The sequence below is a fragment of the Schistocerca cancellata genome, chromosome 1, assembly GCF_023864275.1.
Source record: "Schistocerca cancellata isolate TAMUIC-IGC-003103 chromosome 1, iqSchCanc2.1, whole genome shotgun sequence".
Classification (NCBI taxonomy): Eukaryota; Metazoa; Arthropoda; class Insecta; order Orthoptera; family Acrididae; genus Schistocerca; species Schistocerca cancellata.
Window position 1 is genome coordinate 912,025,356 of NC_064626.1, and position 22,540 is coordinate 912,047,895.

Consider the following 22,540-nt stretch of genomic DNA (forward strand, 5'->3'; position numbering starts at 1 on the left):
GCAGGGCAAATACAAAATAAAAAATGCCTGTGCCAAAAAAGATATGCATGAAAAGAAAAATGAACATGTATCTCTATTCTTATGTTTCCTTAAGTTTATGTCAAATTTTTCACTCTTCATCTATCTGTCTCTTTTCGTCAGTGATTCTGGGTGGACGTATTACATGTATATCAGACAACAATATGTATTTGTGTAGAAATTTTTCAACATATCTTCTGGAAAGGGAGGCAGTTTCTTTAATTTTTTAATTGTTTCAGTCTGAAAATGATACCTGGATACAGTGTAGTCTGCAGACTTATGGCAACATTATTTATGATTGTATTATACTGAATTCTTTATCATGGAGATGGATGCTGTGTCTTCCTCTCCAAGAAAGAAGAGGAAGATATCACTCTGTTCAAAGTACAGTTAATATATTGATCAATTTAGACTGTTATTGTGGCAATCATGGCTAGAAACTGTGAAGGTCTGAACTTAGATGTGTGAATTGCTGCTGGTGAAAGTATCCATCAGCCACACACCTTGAAATAATCCACATCATTCTCACCTCCTTACAGCACCAGTGCTTAAATTTTAAGTATAACTTAGAGACCAGATGACAAGAATTCTACAGCTGGTTGCACTCTGCTCCTTCAATGGCTCCTAGAACCGCCTCTTGAATATGTTGAATGAAGCTTCCAAGAATACACACTGAATACATAAGTTCACGCTTCTTATCCCTTGCTTCTTTCTTCCTAAAAATACTATTACTCACCAAACAAACTTCTGATGGTTAACAGACATATTTCTTTTAATGCCTGCTTCTCCCTGTTTTGCAATACAATAGGTTTCCCGACAAGTGAAAGGTATTGCTCTGGTTCAGTATGAATGAAAGACTGCACCTCATAGTTCTTGGTTACAGGGATGATTATCATACTCGAAGTTCTTCCTGGTCCCTACTTCTGTACTGGGCCTCTAAATCTACCACTGCCACTGCCATTTCTAGCATAGAGTGAACAGCACCAGTTACTGACCTCTGGGACCTCTGGATCCTTTGAACTTGTCAACAGCCTATCTGCAACACCCCCTCCCCCCACTTGAATCCACTGATGAAAGCAGTGCCCTTCACAATGCTTCTCCTTACACAATTGCACAAGTCAACATCATCTGTGTGAATGGGTTGACTGTATGTGACATAAAAGTGTGTAGATAGAGAAGTGATTCAAAGCAGAATAATCATTAGTTTCAAGTGCAGTGCCACCAGCGACATCTGTGCTTACTCTCTTCCTCTCTTCTCTTTTTTGTTTGCCTGATGTTTGCTCTGTGTAAAACTCATCTGAAGGTATTTTGCAATTTTTTTCATGTAAGTGCTTATTTGCAAGTCTGTGCCATTTCCCTTTTCTTTATGATTTCATTTGCTGCATTTGAAGTATTCTATTTACAGTTATTTATTGTATGGTGTTTATATGGTCTGTGTTGTTATACAAAGATACTGGGCTTGGAAGTATTTTTCTATTAGAATTAGTAGACTGCTGATCAACAGGGATCCAATATTAAGGATTAGTTTTCAACATTTTTGATTATTCTCTTCAACCTGACATGTAAAGGCTTGAGTCTTGTGAGCAGGGCATTTTAAGATCAGGTACATGCTGAGGATATTGTGCAGTTGGATGGCATTATGATTACCTATATATTTGTATGTGTGTGGGACATTCAATAATTTATTCTGAAATTCTGTGTTTTCATGGCAGACACAGATATTTTTCATGTCTGCTCTATCATTTGCATCAAATGGGTTATATTAAATGGATATTAAATAGTTATTTCTCCAAATGAGTCAACATCTGTTGATGTAGCATCAAAGAACTGGCTTCTTTTGATATCTACAGCTACATATCTACTCTGCCAGCCACCATATGGTGCACAGCAGAGAGTACACATGCCAGTACTAGTCATTTCCTTCCCTACTCCACTCATGAATAGAGCGACAGAAAAACTGCTGCCTGTACATCTCTGTGTTAGTTCTAATTTCTCATATCTTATCTAAATCATTCTTCAGTCTGCTTCGAATGCTGGTTCTCTAAATTTTTCTCATTGGTAATCCTAGTTTGCAGAGACTGCACCTTTACATAAAACAGTTTGTTTTCATTTGAACATTCTCTATTGTGAATTAATAATTATTGTTGTAAAATATTTTCTCTTTAGATTGGAAATAATTATTCCTTGCAGACACTGTACTTTACAACTTTTTATTCTTTTTTTGGGAATTTTGCACTTAATATTTTATATTGTCATAAAAATTCCACACTATGATTTCTTAATTTGATAAGGGGCTGCTATTCTCAAGACTTGCTTTAGTGGATGTAATAATAATTATTATTAGTTTATATTGCTTCAGTGTATACATTTGTTGTTATTGCTATTATTGACAATATTATGCAAAGTAAAGTTTCTACTCGCCATATAGCGGAGATGCTGAGTCGCAGATAGGCACAACAAAAAGACTGTTACAAATAAATAAATAAAGTTTTCGGCCACTAAGGCCTTCATCAACAATTGATGTAGACACACACACACACACACACACACACACACACACACACACACACACACACAGACACACACACACAAATTCAACTCACACACATGACCGCAACTGAAACCACACTTCAGTGTGACAGTCTTTTTGTTGTGCCTATCTGCGACTCAGCGCCTCTGCTATATGGTGAGTAGCAACTTTCCTTTTCATAATATTGTTACATTCCATCCTGGATTTTCCATTGTTTGATTGTTCCTATTATTTCTTTTATCCACAGACTGGTAATATTTCACAGGTATCTGAGTTTTTAAAGAGGATCTGCACACTGGTACAAGTGAAAGGTTACGCCTGCTAGCTACAATGAGCGAAACTGGAACACTTTTCACTATTACTATGCTTGTCTTGTCTTGACTGACTCTTGAGGAGACTAACTTCCATTTTGGCATACCCTGTTGCACGGACTTGTCATCCTTCACTTTAAATTTATATTTATGTAAGAATTAACTTGTGTTTCAGCATTACCATGAGTGTAGTTAGAATTAAGGTTTTTACTGTACATAGGATTGAAAGAAAATTGTGTTGGTTTATAATTCTTATAAAAAGAATTATAGTATCCATTGCAAACATTAAGTCAGTTTTCAAATGATTGCTTGATCACTTGCACATCAATGTCTGCATTTTGAAGAAAACCTATGGTATAAATTGTCAATATGGAAGAAGGAAGATTTCTTCTATCCTTAGTAGATGTACAAGTTTGTGTATGCTGCTCACTTTGTCAACATGCCTAAAATGATAATTTCAAGTTTAAAATGTGAGCACAATGTCACTTTAGAGCATCAAGGTTTGTCAAAGTGGGATGCTGCCCACCCAATTAGCATGACGACAGCTAAGTGATTTGAACATCCTACTTTTCTGGTGAGATGCAAAATACTGAAATCTGCTCCATTGTTGTTACCTGGTCAACAACACCAACTGATAACCACTAACTACAAATTATGGTTCATAGGTACCCTGAAGAGAATACAGGATAACTATGTACTGCCTTTTTTGAGCAACCTGGGGCAGTTGTAAGTGTGGGGGAAGTGGGGGAGGGGGGGGGGATGAAAGAGCGGGAGGGAGTGTCGAAAGAATCTCAGGCAGTATGCAACTATCTTCACACATTCAATGTAGTCTCTAGGTTATGAACAATAGATAAAACCCTCACAGCACCATGCTGTGTAAAGAAGGTGGGTAAGGGAACATCTGAAATGGAATCTGTATCAGTGTCACTGAATTCTGTTCATGAGTGTAGGATTTGTCCAATGTGTGATGATCATTACAGAAGAATGAGGAGGTGGTCAGTTACCAATGAATGTCTCCACTATGCAATCCCATAGGTTCAGCAGGGATGTTCGTCAATCATGTTATGGGTAATGGATATTTAAAAATGTCAGATGACTCTTATTGGTAATAAAGGTAATTAATTATGGAGACAGGACCCTACAATTTCAGAAATTGCTTCAATATTCAAGACGCCATTCCGTAAGCACTCCATGGCCATCTTGGAAATATATTCTTTCAGCTGGCGGTACTCAAATGAATGGAATTGTTTGTTGCATCTGCTGAGATGGATTCAACTGAGCATGCTTGGGATCACTTGAAATTTACAGTGTGCTGTTGCAGGAATCATCTCACATACTGGATAACCTTGTGAGAGCTGCTGTTGAGAGTGGGAGAGATTTGAGTAGTAATGTTTTGATCACCCTTAGGATCAAGAAAAGTCCAAGAGTCTTACAATGCATGGGGTAAAGGAACATGTTATCCAGTGACAGATTCTGATTTCACAGATATGCAAAGCTATGCATATTTCAACAGATTAAGTGCCTTTTTGTTCTTCGTTTGCTTTTATTTCAGAAGAGGGTTTTTCACGTTCATAAAGCTATTATTTCATTCTCTGCTTCCCTTGAATGTAAACCTAAACATGTTCACATATATGCAAGTGCTGCAAAACTAGTTTTAGCAGTTGATTCTTGATTTATACAATATTAGTTTTTAATTAATATTACAACAGACTTATTAAAGATTTTACTTTTAATTTAGACATTGTATTTATATTCATAAAAAAATTGTAGATAAACTGACTGTTTTTATACTATAGACATTAAATTCCTTTCCCCATCTAATGTAGACTGGGATAAATACAAAACTAAGCAATGTAAAGTGACTAACTATAAAAGATAAAATGATATGCAACCTGTATTTTGACTTCACTTATTCGAACAAGGGTATTTATCTTTACGTTAAAAACTAAGCAGTAATGTCATTAATACAATACAGTGGTCTGTAGAATGTAAAATTGGAGAATTTTTCATGTTTCCAAGTCATGGGAGAAGCACCAGCTTTTCATAATTAGCGATGGCTTTATTTATATTTGTAACACCTCCTAGTACTATATGGATGATTATTCCAACTTGGACTATATCAGATCACATATGTAAAGACATGTTTTTCATGGATCCCACTTTCTTCATAAAGTAAATTCTAATACTACTGCAAAGCTAGATGTAGGATTTGTTGTTTGCATAGCTTAGGCCTTGTGAAGTATATCAAGTACAGGTGTAAGTTCTTTCTGAGGATGTCATTCACATCTTCCTGTGACATCATAGTTTATTATTCACAGTGCATTGCAAATACCTGTGGCCTCATCAGAATTTTTTCTTTGATGTAATTCACATCCTCACCTACAGTTTTTGATCTACCAAAGTGGAAAGCATCATACATTGTTACGTACTCAATTATGTTGTGGGAATATCATGGATGTATTGAGTCTAACATATGATTTTTGTTTCAGTAATACCACTCTCTTAAGTTAAATTAAATAAGTAACAGAATCTGTATCTATCTGTGAGTTTTTATAATTAAATGAAAAAAAAAAAAATACTCAGACTAGCATATGACAGTTATTGGATAACAACAATATGTAGAGATATACATACAAAAATCTGATGATAATGAAAGATGACACACACACATTCACTTATACAAATACATCCTATTTTGTTTTTCTAGTACCTGGAAGTGTTTAGTCATCTCAACAAGTTGCCTTGCTGGTCTTGACTTAAGACATTTCAGAATATCCTTGTGAGCAGCAGCTTCACACCCAACAAGACTGACTAACTTATCTGACTTCTCCCTTGAGCCTTCAGTTATTGCCCATGGTACAATGCTTGATCCACTAAATGACATCCCCTTCTGAAACAAACCTGTTACAAATTATGGCAGTAGAAAATGAGATGTTATATACATAAGAATAACAAATATATTATTGGTTTGAACTGCCCGTAACACTAAAATAAATATTCATGTTAGAGAATATTATAAGGGGCAGCACAAAAATGACACTCACTGAAAACTATGCACTGTATTCAACAGGAAAGCAAATAAATAAATATTCTCAAATGTGCAACTGTATGATTTGTTTACATTTACATAAACTTCAAGTCAAATACACTTCAACCATTGTCAAATGGTGATTGAATCTCACTTGTTTATAGCACTGTCACACTGCTGGCTATAATGTAACTGATGCCACTGTTCATCACGAAATAAGGTAATATTTACATCCAACATATGCTGCACCAACTTCAACCTCATAATGGTCAGCTCTTGCTCTGTACATGGTTGTAAGCTGCCATCTTTACTGAAGATGTTTTCTAACACATTATGTGTATTGTAAGTGTAGGGCAAAGAGTGCACATGTGCAAAAAACACCAGAAAGAACACATGAGGTTATATGCTTGTTCTACCCTAAGAAATCAGTCATGGCAAAATACATTTTACAAAATGGACACTTCTTTTTTACATGAGTACATGGTTTCCATTACATTATAACATAAGAAGTGACTGAAATTAAAACCATAAAAAACACCCCTTAATAAAGATGACAGCTTGTAACTCAGTACAGCATGGAATCTGGCCATCATGACACTGAAGAGAGTATGTCAGATATATGATGCAAATACTATCTTCTTTGATGATTGAGCAATATTATTATCACAGCTGAGAACAGGAATGAGGCCATTCGTGATACAGCTGTTAGTGACTGAAATTAAAACCATAAAAAACACCACTTAATAAAGATGACAGCTTGTAACTCGGTACAGCATGGAAAGTGGCCATCATGACACTGAAGAGAGTATGTCAGATATATGATGTAAATACTATCTTCTTTGATGATTGAGCAATAGTATTATCACAGCTGAGAACAGGAATGAGGCCATTCGTGATACAGCTGTTAATTACCTCTTTGACAATGGCTGGGGAGAAAACTGCTTGGTCAAAAGCTCATGGGAATTTAAGCATGTAATGCAGCTGAAATCTTGGGAATATTTTATTACTTAATATTGCCATGAGACCATTAAACTAAATACTCTATAAAATACATGATCCCAGTGTTATAAAATATAACAACAAAAATAATCAGTTATTGATAATACAATGTAAATGAAAAGATTAAAAAAGTTATACAGCCTTAGCAATCAAGGCAAATGCATTTGCTCATATGCAGAATCCTCACAATTATACACAACCACTCTCACTTCAGCCTTCACCGGATGTAATTATCCCAACAGCCTAGTTCAAAAGAAGATTTATTGGGCCATCACATCCAATCCTGGTACTGCTGATCCCTCCAAAAAACAACTTCAGGACACACCCCTTGTCATGTAGTATTATCCTAGTCTTGTATTCATCAATCAGCGGGAACGATAGGAAGATGGGAGAGATAGGAAGTGGAAGCGAGTGAGAACCCAGATTATGAGAGGCACAGCTACTTCGACAAGGCCATGACTTCCTAAAACCATGTCCTGAAATGAGAACCATCCTGTCTGAGATTTTCCCACCACACCTAGAATAGCTTTTTGTCGACCTTCCAATCTCAGCAATATCCTTGTCAGACCCTACACTTCTTCTGCACCCATCTCCATACCCTCAGGTTCCTACCCCTGTGACTGTCCCTACTGCAAGACTTGTCCTGTATAGTCTCCTACAACCATCTATTCCAGCCATGCAATTGGCAAAACATATACTATCAAAGGGAGAGCCACCTGTGAAAAGACACATGTCATATACCAGTTGTTATGTAAAGACTGTTCAGCCCTTTACATTGGCATGACTACCACCAAATTATCAATTAGGATGAATGGGCATTGGCAGAGGTACATAATGGCAACACGCAATATCCTGTTGCAAAGCATGCTCTACAACATGACAATTGTGACCTCAGTGCCTGTTTCACCACATGCACCATCTGGAGTCTTCCCCCAGACACCAATTTTTCAGAACTCTGCAAGGTGGGAACTAGCGTTACAACATGTCCTTGGTTCTCACCAGCCACCTGGCTTTAATTGATGTCAGTTTCTTTTGACTCAGCATTTATTCACAGTAACTACTCTTTTCTTCACTCCATTTTAGTTTTCTACATATTTCATTGTCTTACCCACCTATTTTTCACAGCCCCTCTCCCACCCCTGTTACATACTATGCACTTAGCTTTTCACTCTTATTAGCTTGTGAATGATGTTTTAGTAGTAATCTCTGTCTAGCACATTACCATGTCTTCCACCTTTTTTTCAAATCTCATCCGATGCAGTGCCCAAAATCAGTTTTTCGTTCTCATCCCCTCTGGCAATATTTCCCTGACCCATGGTTCTGGGTGACTTTTCTAAGCTGTACCATTTTCCCTAAACCTCTCCAGTCCTTTTCCTTCACCCCTCTTCCTTCCCCTTCAATGCTTCTGCTTGAAGAAGGAGTTACTGGCTCCAAAAGCTTGTAAAAGTTAAATCGTGCCTGCTTGGTGAGTAGACTTTTTTTTTTAAATCAATAATGTTATAAAATGATTTAACTGTCTGGCTCACAGCAAGCTAATATTTTCACTTCCAAATTCTTACTGTAATGTGTTTGCTACGACTTGGTGATGGATAGGTGTACCTGTCTCTAGAGAAGAAATGACACCAAAATGTTAGGTCAATATTTCAAGGACTTTTCACATGGGCAGAATAAAAATACAACAAGACAACAGTTATTACATGCAGTAGATAATTAACTGCATTAATCATGTATGCTACTCTCTATATTGATCAACAATACCACCATCATTTGCAAATAATAGAATCAGTATATAATACTTGATATTATTAAGACTGGAGCAAAGGAAAGACAGGAAGATGCTGGGCAACAGTACATAATGGAGAGCTTTTGTTCCAAATAGACTTGGTCACTAGTTGGAAACTACACAAGATGATGATGGGTTGCAAAAAGAAAAGAAAATGTTACTTTTTCTAAGGCTTAAACAAAGTTCCATCACTTACCTTTAGAATATGGAGATAAATAGTGGAAATGTACACTGGCTCCTCCAGCTGACGTCCCTGAAATAGTAATACTTTCAGGGTTACCCCCAAATCTTTCAATGTTTTTCTTGATCCATGATAAAGCCATTGACTGATCTTTAAGACCATTATTTCCTGGAAGCAATTCATGTTCCATGCTTAGAAAACCTGAAAATAAAAGAACAATGTCAATCTTTTTCCTTCTACTGTTAACTTCTGTATTCAGTACAGAAATTCCAAATAAAGAAATAAAAACATTTCAATAAATTGGGTAATTTTACAGCACTTAATTTGCCAATTATTGCACTGGAAATAACTTAACTTCTGTATTCAGTACAGAAATTCCAAATAAAGAAATAAAAACATTTCAATAAATTGGGTAATTTTACAGCACTTAATATGCCAATTATTACACTGGAAATAACTACACTATGCTAGGAATGTTGTTGGGTAATTTTACAGCACTTAATATGCCAATTATTACACTGGAAATAACTACACCATGTTAGGAATGTTGTTAATTTAATTTTTCATCCTGGATAATGTAAAAAGACAGAACATTTTAGGATAGTCTCTTGCTCATATCTGAGTCATATACTGGGTGTCCCTCCGAAGAGCTCAATCAGCGAAAACAAACACTGTTCATCATGTCTTTCTACCCAATGTCAATGGAAAGTGTCAGTTCATTTTCCATTACAAACAAAATGTTTTGAACAGGAATTTTGTGTGCCCATTCAATAGTGTGCTCCCAGGTTAGTTTAGTGTCATATATGTTTTAAAAGAAACAGTAAAGCACAAAGAGTAACCAGCACTCCAGCAGCAACATGTGTGCTGCCCTACCCCAGCTGTTTCCTACCATCATACAGCAGAGCTATTTCACATTCAAAATAATTTTATTTATTAGACAAAACAAACCAATGCATTCATTTGATATCAGATGTTCCATGAAAGAGGTGATAAGGAGCATTCGTTGGGGCTGACTCCAGGTACACATTCTTAAAACAAAGTTTAAATACTGCTGAAACACCACAGGAAATGTGCCTGATGATATTAGGGGAAACACCTTGTACCATATAAATGTATATGTAATGTAATTATGTTTGCATGTTCCATGTCTTCTTCTAAACACCTGGATTGATTTAAACAAAATTGGTACATGTAACACTTATCACCTGGAAAGAAGCACTATGGGGGTAAGGACCACCTAGCTCCCACTGGGGAGCTCCATCATACAAGAAATATGATGACATCAGAGTGTGCTTGAATAAACCACAACACTGTTGTCAAATAACTGAGAGAGCAGATCTATAGAGTCTTTAATGGGAACATGCATGAACAATGACACTATATCAAATCTGAGCATAATATCCCCTTCTCCAAGACCCAGGCATTTAATTTGACTGATGAAGTCAGCTGTATTCTTTATGTGGTGCACACAGTGACCAATGTGTGGGGTAAGGAGGTTGGCCAGATGTTTCACAAGTCTGTAAGTCGCTGATGGAATGACGCTCATGATGGAGTGTACAGGAGTGTTCTTCTTGTGAACCTTTGGAAGACCAACAATTTAGGTGATGAATGTGCCCAAGGAAGGAGGTTTTTGACTCTTCCAGTGAAGACCTCTTGAGAAGCTCTGACTTCTTCCTCATTATTCTTGAAGTTGGGTCCTTTGGCAGTTTTTGATATGTCTCCTCCCCAGCATCAACCGAATCTTTGCATTATAGTCGGATTGTTCCATAATGATGGCTGCATTGCCCTTGTCAGCTGGCAGTACTATGAGTTGTGGATCATTGCAGGGTTCAAAAAGATCATTATGCTCAGATCTTGTCATGTTTGATGTCAACAGCTTGGATTTAGAATGAACACGTCTCGTTTCTCGGTGAATTTCTTTTGCCGTTTCACTGGGCATCTTGTGAACTGCCTGTTCCATACCATTTATTACGTCAGCAAAAGGGATGCTCTGCAGCAATGGTGTGTAATTAAGTCCCTTCTTGAGAGCTGACATGGCATCCGTATTGATGATTCTTGTCGTCATGTTGATAACGATGAGTTCTGTTGTTTTCCCGCTCTGGTCCATGCTGTTGTTGTGAAAGCCAGCCGAATTTCCCTTTCTGCCTTTCTGCGGTTGCCCTCTGTGATGACATTTGTTGTGCTACTGTGGCTGCATCAATCCGTTCCCAATCCAAAGCCAAGAAACGAGCTGCATTCTTTCTAAATACAAGTCACATTCCCGTTAAAGACTCTATAGATCTGCGCTCCCAGTTATTTGACAACAGTGTTGTGGATTTATTCAAGCATACTCTGATGTCATCATATTTCTTGTATGATGGAGAATACTTTAACCAGACAGACAGCATTGCAATGGAAAGCAATTAGCTCCAGTTGTAGCCAGTCTATTCATGGAGTACTTTGGAGACATCACCCTGGACATGGCTCCAGAAAAGCCTAGTTGCTTTCATCATTACGTTGATGACACATTTGTTGTCTGGTCTCACGGACATGAAAAGCTAGGAGAATTCTTGGACCACATCAACAACATCCATGACAACATCAAGTTCACAATGGAGATAGAGACTGATGGTGCCTTGCCATTCTTTGATATCCTCATCAGCCGCAAAGCAAATGGGTGTCTCAGCCACAGCATTTACCAGAAAGCCACCCACACAGACTGATATCTGCACGCTAACAGCTATCACCATTCATCACAGAAAAGTTCTGTTCTGAGGACCCTCGTGCATTGAGCCAAAACTGTCTCAGATTCTGAAAACTTGCCGAAGCAACTGAGCCATTTACGGAAAGTATTTAAGGAAAATGACTACAGCAACCACCAGATTTCACAAGCTATTGTTCTGAAAACATGTAAACAGAAAGACTCGAAGGAGGACTCAAAGAATTTTGTGTTCTTGCCGTTCAATAAAAGGAAAGATAAGCCAGCTCCTAAAGAGACAGAGGAATCCGCAGTAGCAGAGTATGAATTAGAAAATGGTCATCACATAGCATTCAACAAGACATTATCACATGGATTAACAGGTTTTGGAATAGCATAATAAAAGAAGCAATTGAAATAAAAATTTGTGACAACATGTTCAATAAAGACGGCAGCGTGCAGCTAAGCACAGTATGGGACCCGGTCGTTGGAAGACTGAAGCGGGTGCGTTGGCCACACAACGTAAACATTACCATATATGGTGATGGAGCAGGTACCAGTGATGTTACCGAATGCAGCGTGGCTATATAAGGATGACAGGAGCAACCAGAAGACAGTCAACACTTGACAATGGCCAAGGAGTACTTGGCTGGAAGATCATGGATTTTAAACTACTTGACATGGCTGTAAGCCCGAGAAGCCTTTATTACTAATGGGAATGTTACTTCTATCAGGAAGTGTTTTCAGTAAACCACAGTACTGTAAAAATATGTGCAGAGGTGGATTGTTGCCTGATAGCTTGGTCAAATAGAAAGGATTACAGATCTCTGGTGGATACAGGGGCACATGCATTGTTTGTGAGTCTGGATCTCATGGATGAGAGGAAACTGTAAACCCCAAGTTACAGATTGCATGCGATACAGGATAATAGTATAGATTCAGTAGGGGCAACACAGCTCAAGTTCAAGGTAGGAAACATATATTTTTGTGGGCAAATGGAAGTGTTGCTGGCTGCGGGACAGGGACTTTCTGCAATACCTGGTTTTCAATTTCTGGTTAGGCATCATGCCAAAATCGACCTTTAACATAAAACAATTGAACTCAACAGGAATGCATTTCTAATGCATACAACAGATGTAAATATGTTTCTATGTCGCAAGGTACACCCATTGCTAAGGTAGCACCAAATAAAATGTGTACAAGGACATTAAAAGTTGTTTTGTGTTACAGAATACCAGTAGGTATAGGAATGCTAATTTTGGTTACAATAGATCTCGATATACCACAACAAGTTTTATGTTTCATAGAACCATTGTCTATTAGTGGCTCTTTGGATGAACAGTATTGTTTAATGCGAAGTAGAAGAGACATGCTAGGGACATAAATGGCCAATAAACCTGAATGGTTCCGGAATGGATGAAATGAGTCTTCCAAAGGGATCGGTAATAGCTACAATTGAAGTACTTGATGAAAAACACATCACTATGTCAATGGTAGATAACAGTATCAAGCAAACCATCAGTATATCTGTATTGTAGTAAAGTCAGTCATTTAGAGGGTAACACTCAATTGATCATGGAGTTGTTGTTAATTAAGTACAAAGATTTCCTTAATTCAGAAGGTCCATTACCAACCATACTCATTACTCAGTACTGGATTTCAATGGTAATCACACACCAGTTACCAAGGCACCCACAGTCATTGATAGAACAGTTCATGGATCAGCAGCTTGAGAAAGGCACAATAGGATGCAATTGTGCTGTGATTACAGATTTTGAAATGAACTTACAGTAACTGATGTGTTCCCAATTTCTAATGTAACCAAGATTTTGGATAACCTGAGGTGATGTAAATTCTTTTCCACAATATATTTAAGAAGTGGTTATTGCCAAATTGGAGTATGTCTGGAAGATAGGCCTAAGTCAACGTTTACAGCACCACCCACTCTCTATCAATATTCCAGATTGCCTTTGGGTTAAAGAACGCACTTGCAACATTCCAGATCTTGTTAGAAGGAGTCCTTTAGGGTTAGAAAATGCATGGTCTATTTGGATGACACCATAGTCAATCCTAAAGATTTAGATTAACATGTGAAATGCCTAAGAATAGGTTAAGAACAGCTCATCTCAGGCTGAGCATTGACAAATATCATTTTGCATAGTTACAAGTTAATTACCTTGAACATATTATTAGCCAAGATGGGGTGAGGATAGATTCTCATCTCACTTCATCTGTGTGTGATTTTGTGATTTCACAAACAGTAAAACAGTTACAATCATTAGTTGACTTTGCAAATTATTACTAAAAACTCATTGAAGGGTTTACAGAAATTGCATAGCCACTGACCAGATTATTGAAAAAGGGGGCTATGTTTCATTTGATATCAGAGTGTCAGATAGCATTTCAAAATTTAAAAGTGATACCAACTTCAGATCCTTTGTTAGTTATTCCTGATTTTACCAAAGAAATTATACTATCATGTGATGCAAACATTACTGCTTTAGGAGCCATTTTAAATCAAAATGTAGATGGTCAGGAACATGAAGTAGCATTTGCATCTCATCAGCTAAATATGGCTGAGTGCTATGGTTTCACTACAGAAAAAGAGATGCTAGCTTTAATATGTGGTATTTCATATTTCTGTTGTTATTTATATGGTTGCAAACTTAAAGCAGTTACAGACCATGCTTGCTACAAGTGGTTATTGGTGCTTCAAGTCAACTAACAACATAAGCACTGAAATTAAGTGAATTTCAATATGAAGTAGTTCACAAGCCTGCTGTTAAACACACAAATGCAGACAAACTTAGTAGGACAATTGTGGTGTTATAAGAATCTGCATTAAGTTGATGAACTGGAAGAAGGCACAAGAAGCTGACAAAGAATGCCAACTGTATTACAAACAACCACAATTTCTTATGCACGAAGGTTTAGATCAACAAAACGCAGTCCACGTGTCATCGTTCTGGCAGCTCTACAAACTGAAGTGTTACAACAAGCACATTACCATGTACTGTCAGAAGATGGAGGTAAAAGAGCTACCAACAGACAGATTGAAGAGTGATTTTGGTGGATAACATGACTTAGTGACATGGAACAATACATTAAAAGAAGTATGGCAGTGAGTAAAACATCATAACACAAAAGCATTTGAGCATCAATAATGCACTGGGCAGGGTACAAGTAAGTTACCAGAGTATGTAGTATGACTGTGGGTCCTACTGGCCAATCCTTGTGCTCCAAAGGGTAAAACTAAGAAATTCTTGACAATGTTTCAAGAACTGTATCAGGTACTGGAGATGACTTCACTGGACAGTTTCAAGTTGCAGTTGCCAATGAAAACATCAATAGTACATGTTAACCAGATAAGATCTTTTAAGTGTACCATTGGTGCATTGCCACAAGTACCCTCACCATTACCACAAAATAATAAGTTACTATGCAACATAAAATTAGCAAAAAATGTGCCATATAGACATATGTTTGGGGACATGGGACAGAGTAACAGTACGAGGGTCGGTCAAAAAGTAATGCCTCCCATTTTTTTTCTACTTAAAGAAATTAAGTTAAGTGAAAAATTTGAATTTGGCGCCATTCCTCAAACCTTCTTCTGCAATCCACTGCAGTAGTAACTTTCTGTGTCAACAGGTGGCAGCACAGCAGAAGTTTGTAAGATGGCCGACATCGATGTTCATGTGAGACAGCGTTGTGTGATTGAATTCTTGAATGCAGAAGGTGAAACGCCCATACGCATTCATGAAAGACTGAAGAAGGTGTATGGTGTTGTGACAGTGGATGTCAGCACTGTTAGACGATGGGTTCGTCGTTGTAAGGAAGCTGAAGGGCAAACACCGTTGACTGACGAAAAGCGGAGCGGCAGGCCGGTGAGTGCAGTGACTCCACACAACATTCAGCAAGTTGATGACATCATTCGTGGTGACCGTCGGGTGACTGCAGATGAAGTGTGTCGCATTATTTCTCTTAGTAAAGGCAGTGTGATCACGATTATTAAACAATTGGGGTACTCAAAAGTTTGTGCACGGTGGGTTCCAAGAATGTTAACCGATCAGAATAAAGAGGCAAGGAAAACAATAGCCTCCCAACACTTGCAGCGCTTCCGTTTGGAGGGAGATGAGTTTCTGAAAAAAATTGTGACCGGGGACGAAACATGGGTGCATTTTTTTGAACCCGAATCAAAGAGGCAGTCAATGGAGTGGCGTCACACAAGCTCGCCGAGGAAGAAAAAATTCAAAACTGTGCGATCGGCAGGGAAAGTTATGGCAACAGTTTTCTGGGATACAGAGGGTGTGATTCTGGTTGATTTTTTGGAGCAGGGATGCACAATAAATTCTGTTCAATACGTCACAACCCTCAACAAACTTAAAGCACGTCTTCAGCGAGTTCGCCCAACAAAATCAATGGCAGATGTTCTTCTTTTGCATGACAATGCAAGACCACACACCAGTCGTCACACCTCTGACGAGATTGTCAAAATTGGATGGGAAGTTTTGCCTCATCCCCCATACAGCCCTGACCTGGCACCATCAGACTTCCATCTGTTCAGGCCACTAAAAGAAGCTCATCGTGGGATTCATTTTGAAGATGAGGAGGCCGTCAAAACATCCGTGCGTCAATGGCTTAGGAAGCAGAGCTGTGATTTTTACCGTGCTGGGATACATGCCCTTGTTCAAAGATGGACCAAAACTGTAGAGATGGGCGGAGATTACATTGAAAAATGACAAAATGATCCTCAATGTTGTGGTTTTCAACCTATGTAATTGCATTTAAATTTCCTGACAATTAAACGTAGAAAAAAAAATAGGAGGCATTACTTTTTGACTGACCCTCGTATATTGTGTATGACGTCATCTTGCATTACCTAGGTTAATGTTATCTCATTTAGTTTGCTGTAGTACATGTAGTTTTGTGTGAGGTACACCTTCATTCCAAGGAGGGAGGGGATTCATGATAATTCCTTTCTCCTAGGTAGTGCTGAAGATGATGGCAAAATATATTATCATGAGCATGGTATTTTTACACATATGTGAAGCCTCTGTAATTAAGATCCAGCCATTGGAAAATGGAATCTTATTCTTGTTATAACCTTTAATGTACTAATAAACTGCGTGGATACACAAACGTAGAACAATAGTGGGTTTCATGCTACCAACTCCGTAGCTGTCACTCAACTCCATGCCGTGACATGCGGCCGGCGCCGTTCATAGCCAGGTGGCGCTCCCGTGCTCAGCCGAGCTGCGGAGCGCCTCTATCACCATGTTTGCGTACTGACGTAGAGGCACTTTTAAATCTCGTGGCACTGTCACAACACTTTTCCCCCCTTGAAAAAAAAAACACTCACTTCCTTGGAGACACGGACAGTGCGGAGACATCCATGGCCTCTTGGGAGACCCCGAGAAGATCCCGCGGAGAAACACGAGAATATGGTCGAAAATGTCCAGGACGGAAGCTTGTGCGTGGAACGCGCCTCCTGGACGAGATGATGGGTGAAAACTCCGGAGCAGCGTCCATAGGTGTCGTGGACCTGGGGGTGTGCTCCAGCGAGATGGGTCCCGGAGGAGGCGGCGTCGCGACTGGGACCGGTTCAGGCGTACTCGGAAGCGGCAGCGACGGCAGCTGCAGCGACACGCACGGGAGACCGGCAGCAGCGACAGGACTGGCTTCTCGGGCTGGTGGAGGCGAAAGAAGGGGCGGTGGCACCGGCGTGGCCACCACTCGTGGGCACATCTGGTCGTAATGACGAACAACCGTGCCGTCGTCCGTACGTATTTCACAAAGCCGGCGGCTGCGAAGAGCCTTGACCACCCCTGGAATCCATTTAGGGCGAGATCCATACCCTCGTGCCCACACGTCGGCGCCTACTGAGTATTTTCCCGCACTAGGGGACACAGGACTAGGCCTGACAGGGTGAAGCAGGTGCAGTAGAGTGCGCGGTTGGCGGCCATGCAAGAGTTCAGCGGGGCTGCGATCACCCAGAGGCGTGAAGCGATAAGAACTCAGAAATTGCAACAGAGCGTCATCGGTAGAAAAATCAGTAAGGAATTTTTTCATCTGGCTTTTGAAAGTGCGGACAAGGCGCTCGACCTCCCCATTCGATTGGGGATGGAAAGGCGGTGCTGTAACATGATGAATCCCTTGTCCAGTACAAAAATCACGGAAGGCCTGCGAAGAGAACTGAGGGCCATTGTCCGTGACGATCGTGGAGGGAAGACCTTCTAGCGCAAAAATTTTGGACAAAGCCAGCGTCGTCGCCGCAGTGGTGGGCGACAGACATTGAACCACAAATGGAAACTTCGAGAAGGCGTCAATCAACAGGAGCCAATAAGCGCCGAGGAAGGGGCCGGCAAAGTCAGCGTGCACCCGTTCCCATGGCTGCACCGGATCAGGCCACGGAGAGGGCATTGCACGGGGTGCAGCCAGTTGTTGAGCACACTGACCACACGCAGCGACCATATGGGAGATGTCCGAATTGATACCGGGCCAATAAACATGCCGGCGGGCCAGGGACTTAGTCCGAGAGATCCCCCAATGGCCCTCATGCAATAGTTTGAGAACATCTTTGCGAAGAGAAGCTGGCACCACGACCCGTGGAGATGCACCATCCGTGGCCAAAAGAACAACACCCTCACGAACAGACAGACGAAGGCGCAAGGCATGGTAGTTGCGAAGGGGATCCGACACCCGGCCCTTGGTCCTGTCCGGCCAACCCTGTTGAACAAAACCGATCACCCGACGCAGGACCGGGTCCCGCGCAGTAGCCGACGCGACCTGCGAACCTGTAAGCGGAAAACCCTCAACCGCACGACGTTCTTCCTCATCAATGTGGAAACAGAGCAGCTCATCTCGATCAAAAACCGGGTCGGGGCCCATTGGCAAACGCGACAACGCATCAGCGTTGGCGTGCTGGGCCGTGGGGCGATAGTGAATCTCATAGTGAAAACGAGACAAGTATAAGGCCCAACGTTGCAGGCGGTGAGCCACCTTATCCGGAAGCGACGCCGAAGGGCTGAACAGAGAGACCAGCGGCTTGTGGTCGGTGATGAGGTGAAACTTAGAACCATACAAAAAAACGCTGAACTTTTTTAACGCATAAATGATAGCGAGCGCCTCCTTTTCGATTTGAGAGTAACGCCGTTGGGCATCGTTGAGGGTCTTTGAAGCATAGGCGATGGGTCGTTCTGACCCATCCTCATACCGATGGGCGAGAACAGCCCCTAGGCCATACTGTGACGCGTCAGTCGCCAGAACCAAGTGCTGACCCGGATGGAAGGTGGCAAGACAAGGCGCCGACTGCAAATGAGCCTTCAGGCGAACAAAAGCCTGCTCACACTCGTCGGACCAACAGAAAGGAACGTTTTTGCGTAACAGCTGATGCAGAGGATGAGCCACCGCCGCCGCAGATGGAATGAATTTGTGATAATAAGCAATCTTGCCTAGAAACGCCTGAAGTTCTTTGACCGTAGACGGCCGGGGGAGAGCGGTGATGGCCGCAACGTGCTGACGTAGAGGACGTATACCTTCACGGGACAGGTGGAAACCAAGATACACAATGGAGGGTTGGAAGAACTGTGACTTGTCCAGATTGCACTTCAACCCAGCCGAATGCAGAACCCGAAATAATGAACGCAAATTGCGAAGGTGCTCCTCAGTGGAGGCCCCCGTGACAACAATGTCATCCAGGTAGTTGATGCAGCCAGGAACGGAAGCCGTGAGCTGTTCCAAAAACCGCTGAAAAATGGCCGGCGCACTAGTGACACCAAATGGTAACCGCTGGTACTGATACAACCCACAAGGAGTGTTGATGACGAGAAATTCCTTGGAAGACGCATCCAACGGCAACTGATGGTACGCCTCCGATAAGTCAAGTTTGGAAAAGAACTGGCCCCCAGCGAGCTTGGTAAATAACTCCTCAGGACGGGGAAGAGGATAAGTGTCAATGAGGCTCTGAGCGTTGACAGTGGCTTTAAAATTGCCACACAATCGCAGACTCCCATTGGGTTTAGAAACCACCACGATGGGCAATGCCCATTCGCTGGAGGTAACAGGAAGGAGAATCCCTGAAGCTGTTAACCTGTCTATCTCAGCCTTGACAGGTGCACGCAGCGCCATCGGAATAGGGCGTGCCCGGAAAAACTTAGGGCGAGCTGTAGGTTTAAGAGTAATGTGGGCTTCAAAATCCTTGGCACGACCCAGACCAGCAGAGAACATGGACGAGAATTCAGAACACAATCCATCCAGCTGTTGATACAGAATATCCTCAGATATGAGGTGCACATCATCATCAATGGAGAACCCAAACAACTGGAAAGCATCATAACCGAACAGATTTTCAGTGCCCGCATGATCCACCACATAAAATGTGAGGGGCCGAACAACAGACTTGTAAGCAGTGGAAGCATCAAACTGGCCAACGATAGGAATTTTCTGTTTATTATAAGTTCTCAGTTTCGCGTAACTGGAGACAAGGGAGGGGAGCCCAACTCCAAATACGTGCGAGAATTAATGAGAGTTACTGCAGAGCCAGTGTCCACTTGCATGCGAATGTCTTTATCCAGAACACGAACAGTAACAAACAACTTATTTGTTTGAGAAAGCACACAGTTAACATCCATGTCCGATGCCTCGTCATCGGCGACAGGAACGTGAGGGGATTGACACACAGAAGCAATGTGGCCTTTTTTCCTACATGAATTACACGTGGCCCAACGTTTTGGGCATGCGGCCCTGTCATGCTGTACGAAACAACGTGGACAAGAAGGAAGGGCGGAACGAACCTGTTTCTGTGGTTGCTGTTTTCGCTGCGAGCGTTGCGGCCCAACGCGATGTTGTTTACGCGAGTGAACCGCCGCCACATCATCGTCCTCCTGGGAAACTGGCAAATTGTCCGTGTCAAAAGTTGACTGTACAGCGCCCACATCACACCACGCGTCTATTTGCGCGCCAGCAGCGTGAGACACTTCAAAGGATTGGGCGATGCTTAGAACTTCCGACAACGACGGGTTTGGCAGTTGTAGGGCACGTTGCCGAACTTCTTTATCAGGAGCAAGCCGTAGAATAGCATCCCTAACCATTGAATCAGCATAAGACTCATGATGAGTGTCCGTGACAAACTGACATTTCCTACTCAGACCGTATAGTTCCGCCGCCCAAGCCCGGTAAGATTGATGGGGCTGTTTATGACACCGGTAGAACGCCACGCGGGCGGCAACAACGTGGGTGTTTTTTCGGTAATAGTTAGACAATAAGTCACACATTTCTTGGAAGGACAGAGAGGCAGGTTCCTGCAGAGGGGCTAACTGAGATAGCAGCTGATAGATCCATGGTGAAATCCAAGATAGAAATAACGACTTACACATCGGGGCGTCGACAACGCCGAAAGCCAAGAAGTGTTGCCGCAAACGCTTCTCATAATCCTCCCAGTCCTCAGCGGCTTCGTCGTAAGGAGGGAACGGAGGCGGAGAAGAGGACGACAGACGATGAGTAAGCGACATCGACAACGCCTGAATAGCAGCCGTCAGCTGTGTTTGTTGTTCAATGAGCGCTTGCATAAGCTGTTCCATGTCTGCCCAGACACGAACGCGCAATACTCCAACGCTGGAAAAAAATATCCGACCTCGTCGCCAAAAAGTGTTATAACCTTTAATGTACTAATAAACTGCGTGGATACACAAACGTAGAACAATAGTGGGTTTCATGCTACCAACTCCGTAGCTGTCACTCAACTCCGTGCCGTGACATGCGGCCGGCGCCGTTCATAGCCAGGTGGCGCTCCCGCGCTCAGCCGAGCTGCGGAGTGCCTCTATCGCCATGTTTGCGTACTGACGTAGCGGCACTTTTAAATCTCGTGGCACTGTCACAACAATTCTCACGGAAAACAGACAAGTTTCTCAAAAATCACAAATGGTCATTAAACCTCACCACATTTGACATCTAGGAGGTAATAAATGAAATCTAATGGTTACAGGATATGTTCATAGACTTTATCTACTGAAGCAACCAAAGGGAAGATGCTAAGAGAAGGAATGAGTATCAAGAGTTTAAGTTTTCCTATGAAAAACTTGGGGCTCAGTTACAACAACTGACATGGATAGTTCCAAAAATGCTAGCGTGAAACAAGAGAGGATGGCTAGATGCTGCTGGAGAACTGTTAAAAACAATATTGGGGACAGTAGATAATGAGGGCATCACAGATTTAAATAGTAGAATAGGGACAATACAGGAAATGGCCATAAACACATAAACAGCTGTAAGTTGGCATACAACACAGAACACTAACATGGAACAGGGAATGTTGAACATAACAAAACTATGCAAAGAAGAACAACCAAGTTGAAGCAGTATACAGAAGAAACAATGGGAATGGTAAACAAACATGTGAAAGAGATCCAAAATCATTTGAGGATGCCAGATGAGAAATTAGTAGTAGCCAGATTGCTACAGGAACTAGCTAACAGCTTGGAAGATACCAGAATGGAAGAAGAAAGGGTACAAGAAACAGTTCACATGCCACACAAGGACAAAGAAGTACAACACTGTTATCACCACAGCAGTGCTTATTAGAACTACAGTGAGCAGAAAAAGAACCTCTGACAGGGTTACAACAAGTTGCACCTATAGTAAAAAGTAATATGGCATTTTTATTTTATGTTTCTACAGCTAAGGTTTATTTGGATCAGGCTATGGTATACATTAAGATACAATCCCCAGTAGTAGGGTTACATTCTCATTACTTGTGTTTTATGATCCATTCATATACAGTCGAATTCAAACTTATCAATATAAGGTTGAAACTGGTGAAGTTTACATCTTTTGGAACAATGGGATACACATGATGTTATGTCAGTGAGGGATCTTAGCAACTGTGTCAAGGCGTTAGTCACCATTTGTTCAGTTTGTGTGGTATATACCGACAAGTGATCATGTGAAATGCAGTTATTCCTAAGAAATATTGAAGCACCAGAGGGCAAAGGGTAGTATCAATGCCACACTATACTT

At 41.1% G+C, this 22,540-nt stretch overlaps 1 protein-coding gene across 1 annotated transcript in view; it reads right to left on the bottom strand.

The window, feature by feature from the left end:
* Window positions 1-22,540, bottom strand: part of LOC126191255 (venom carboxylesterase-6-like) — a 201,908-nt gene that overhangs the window by 48,739 nt on the left and 130,629 nt on the right. The window contains exons 4-5 of the mRNA XM_049932068.1: window positions 8,866-9,051; window positions 5,570-5,760 (exon numbers count right to left, since the gene is read on the bottom strand). Of these exons, the coding sequence (XP_049788025.1) occupies window positions 5,570-5,760; window positions 8,866-9,051 (377 nt within the window). The remainder of the gene's footprint in view (window positions 1-5,569; window positions 5,761-8,865; window positions 9,052-22,540) is intronic.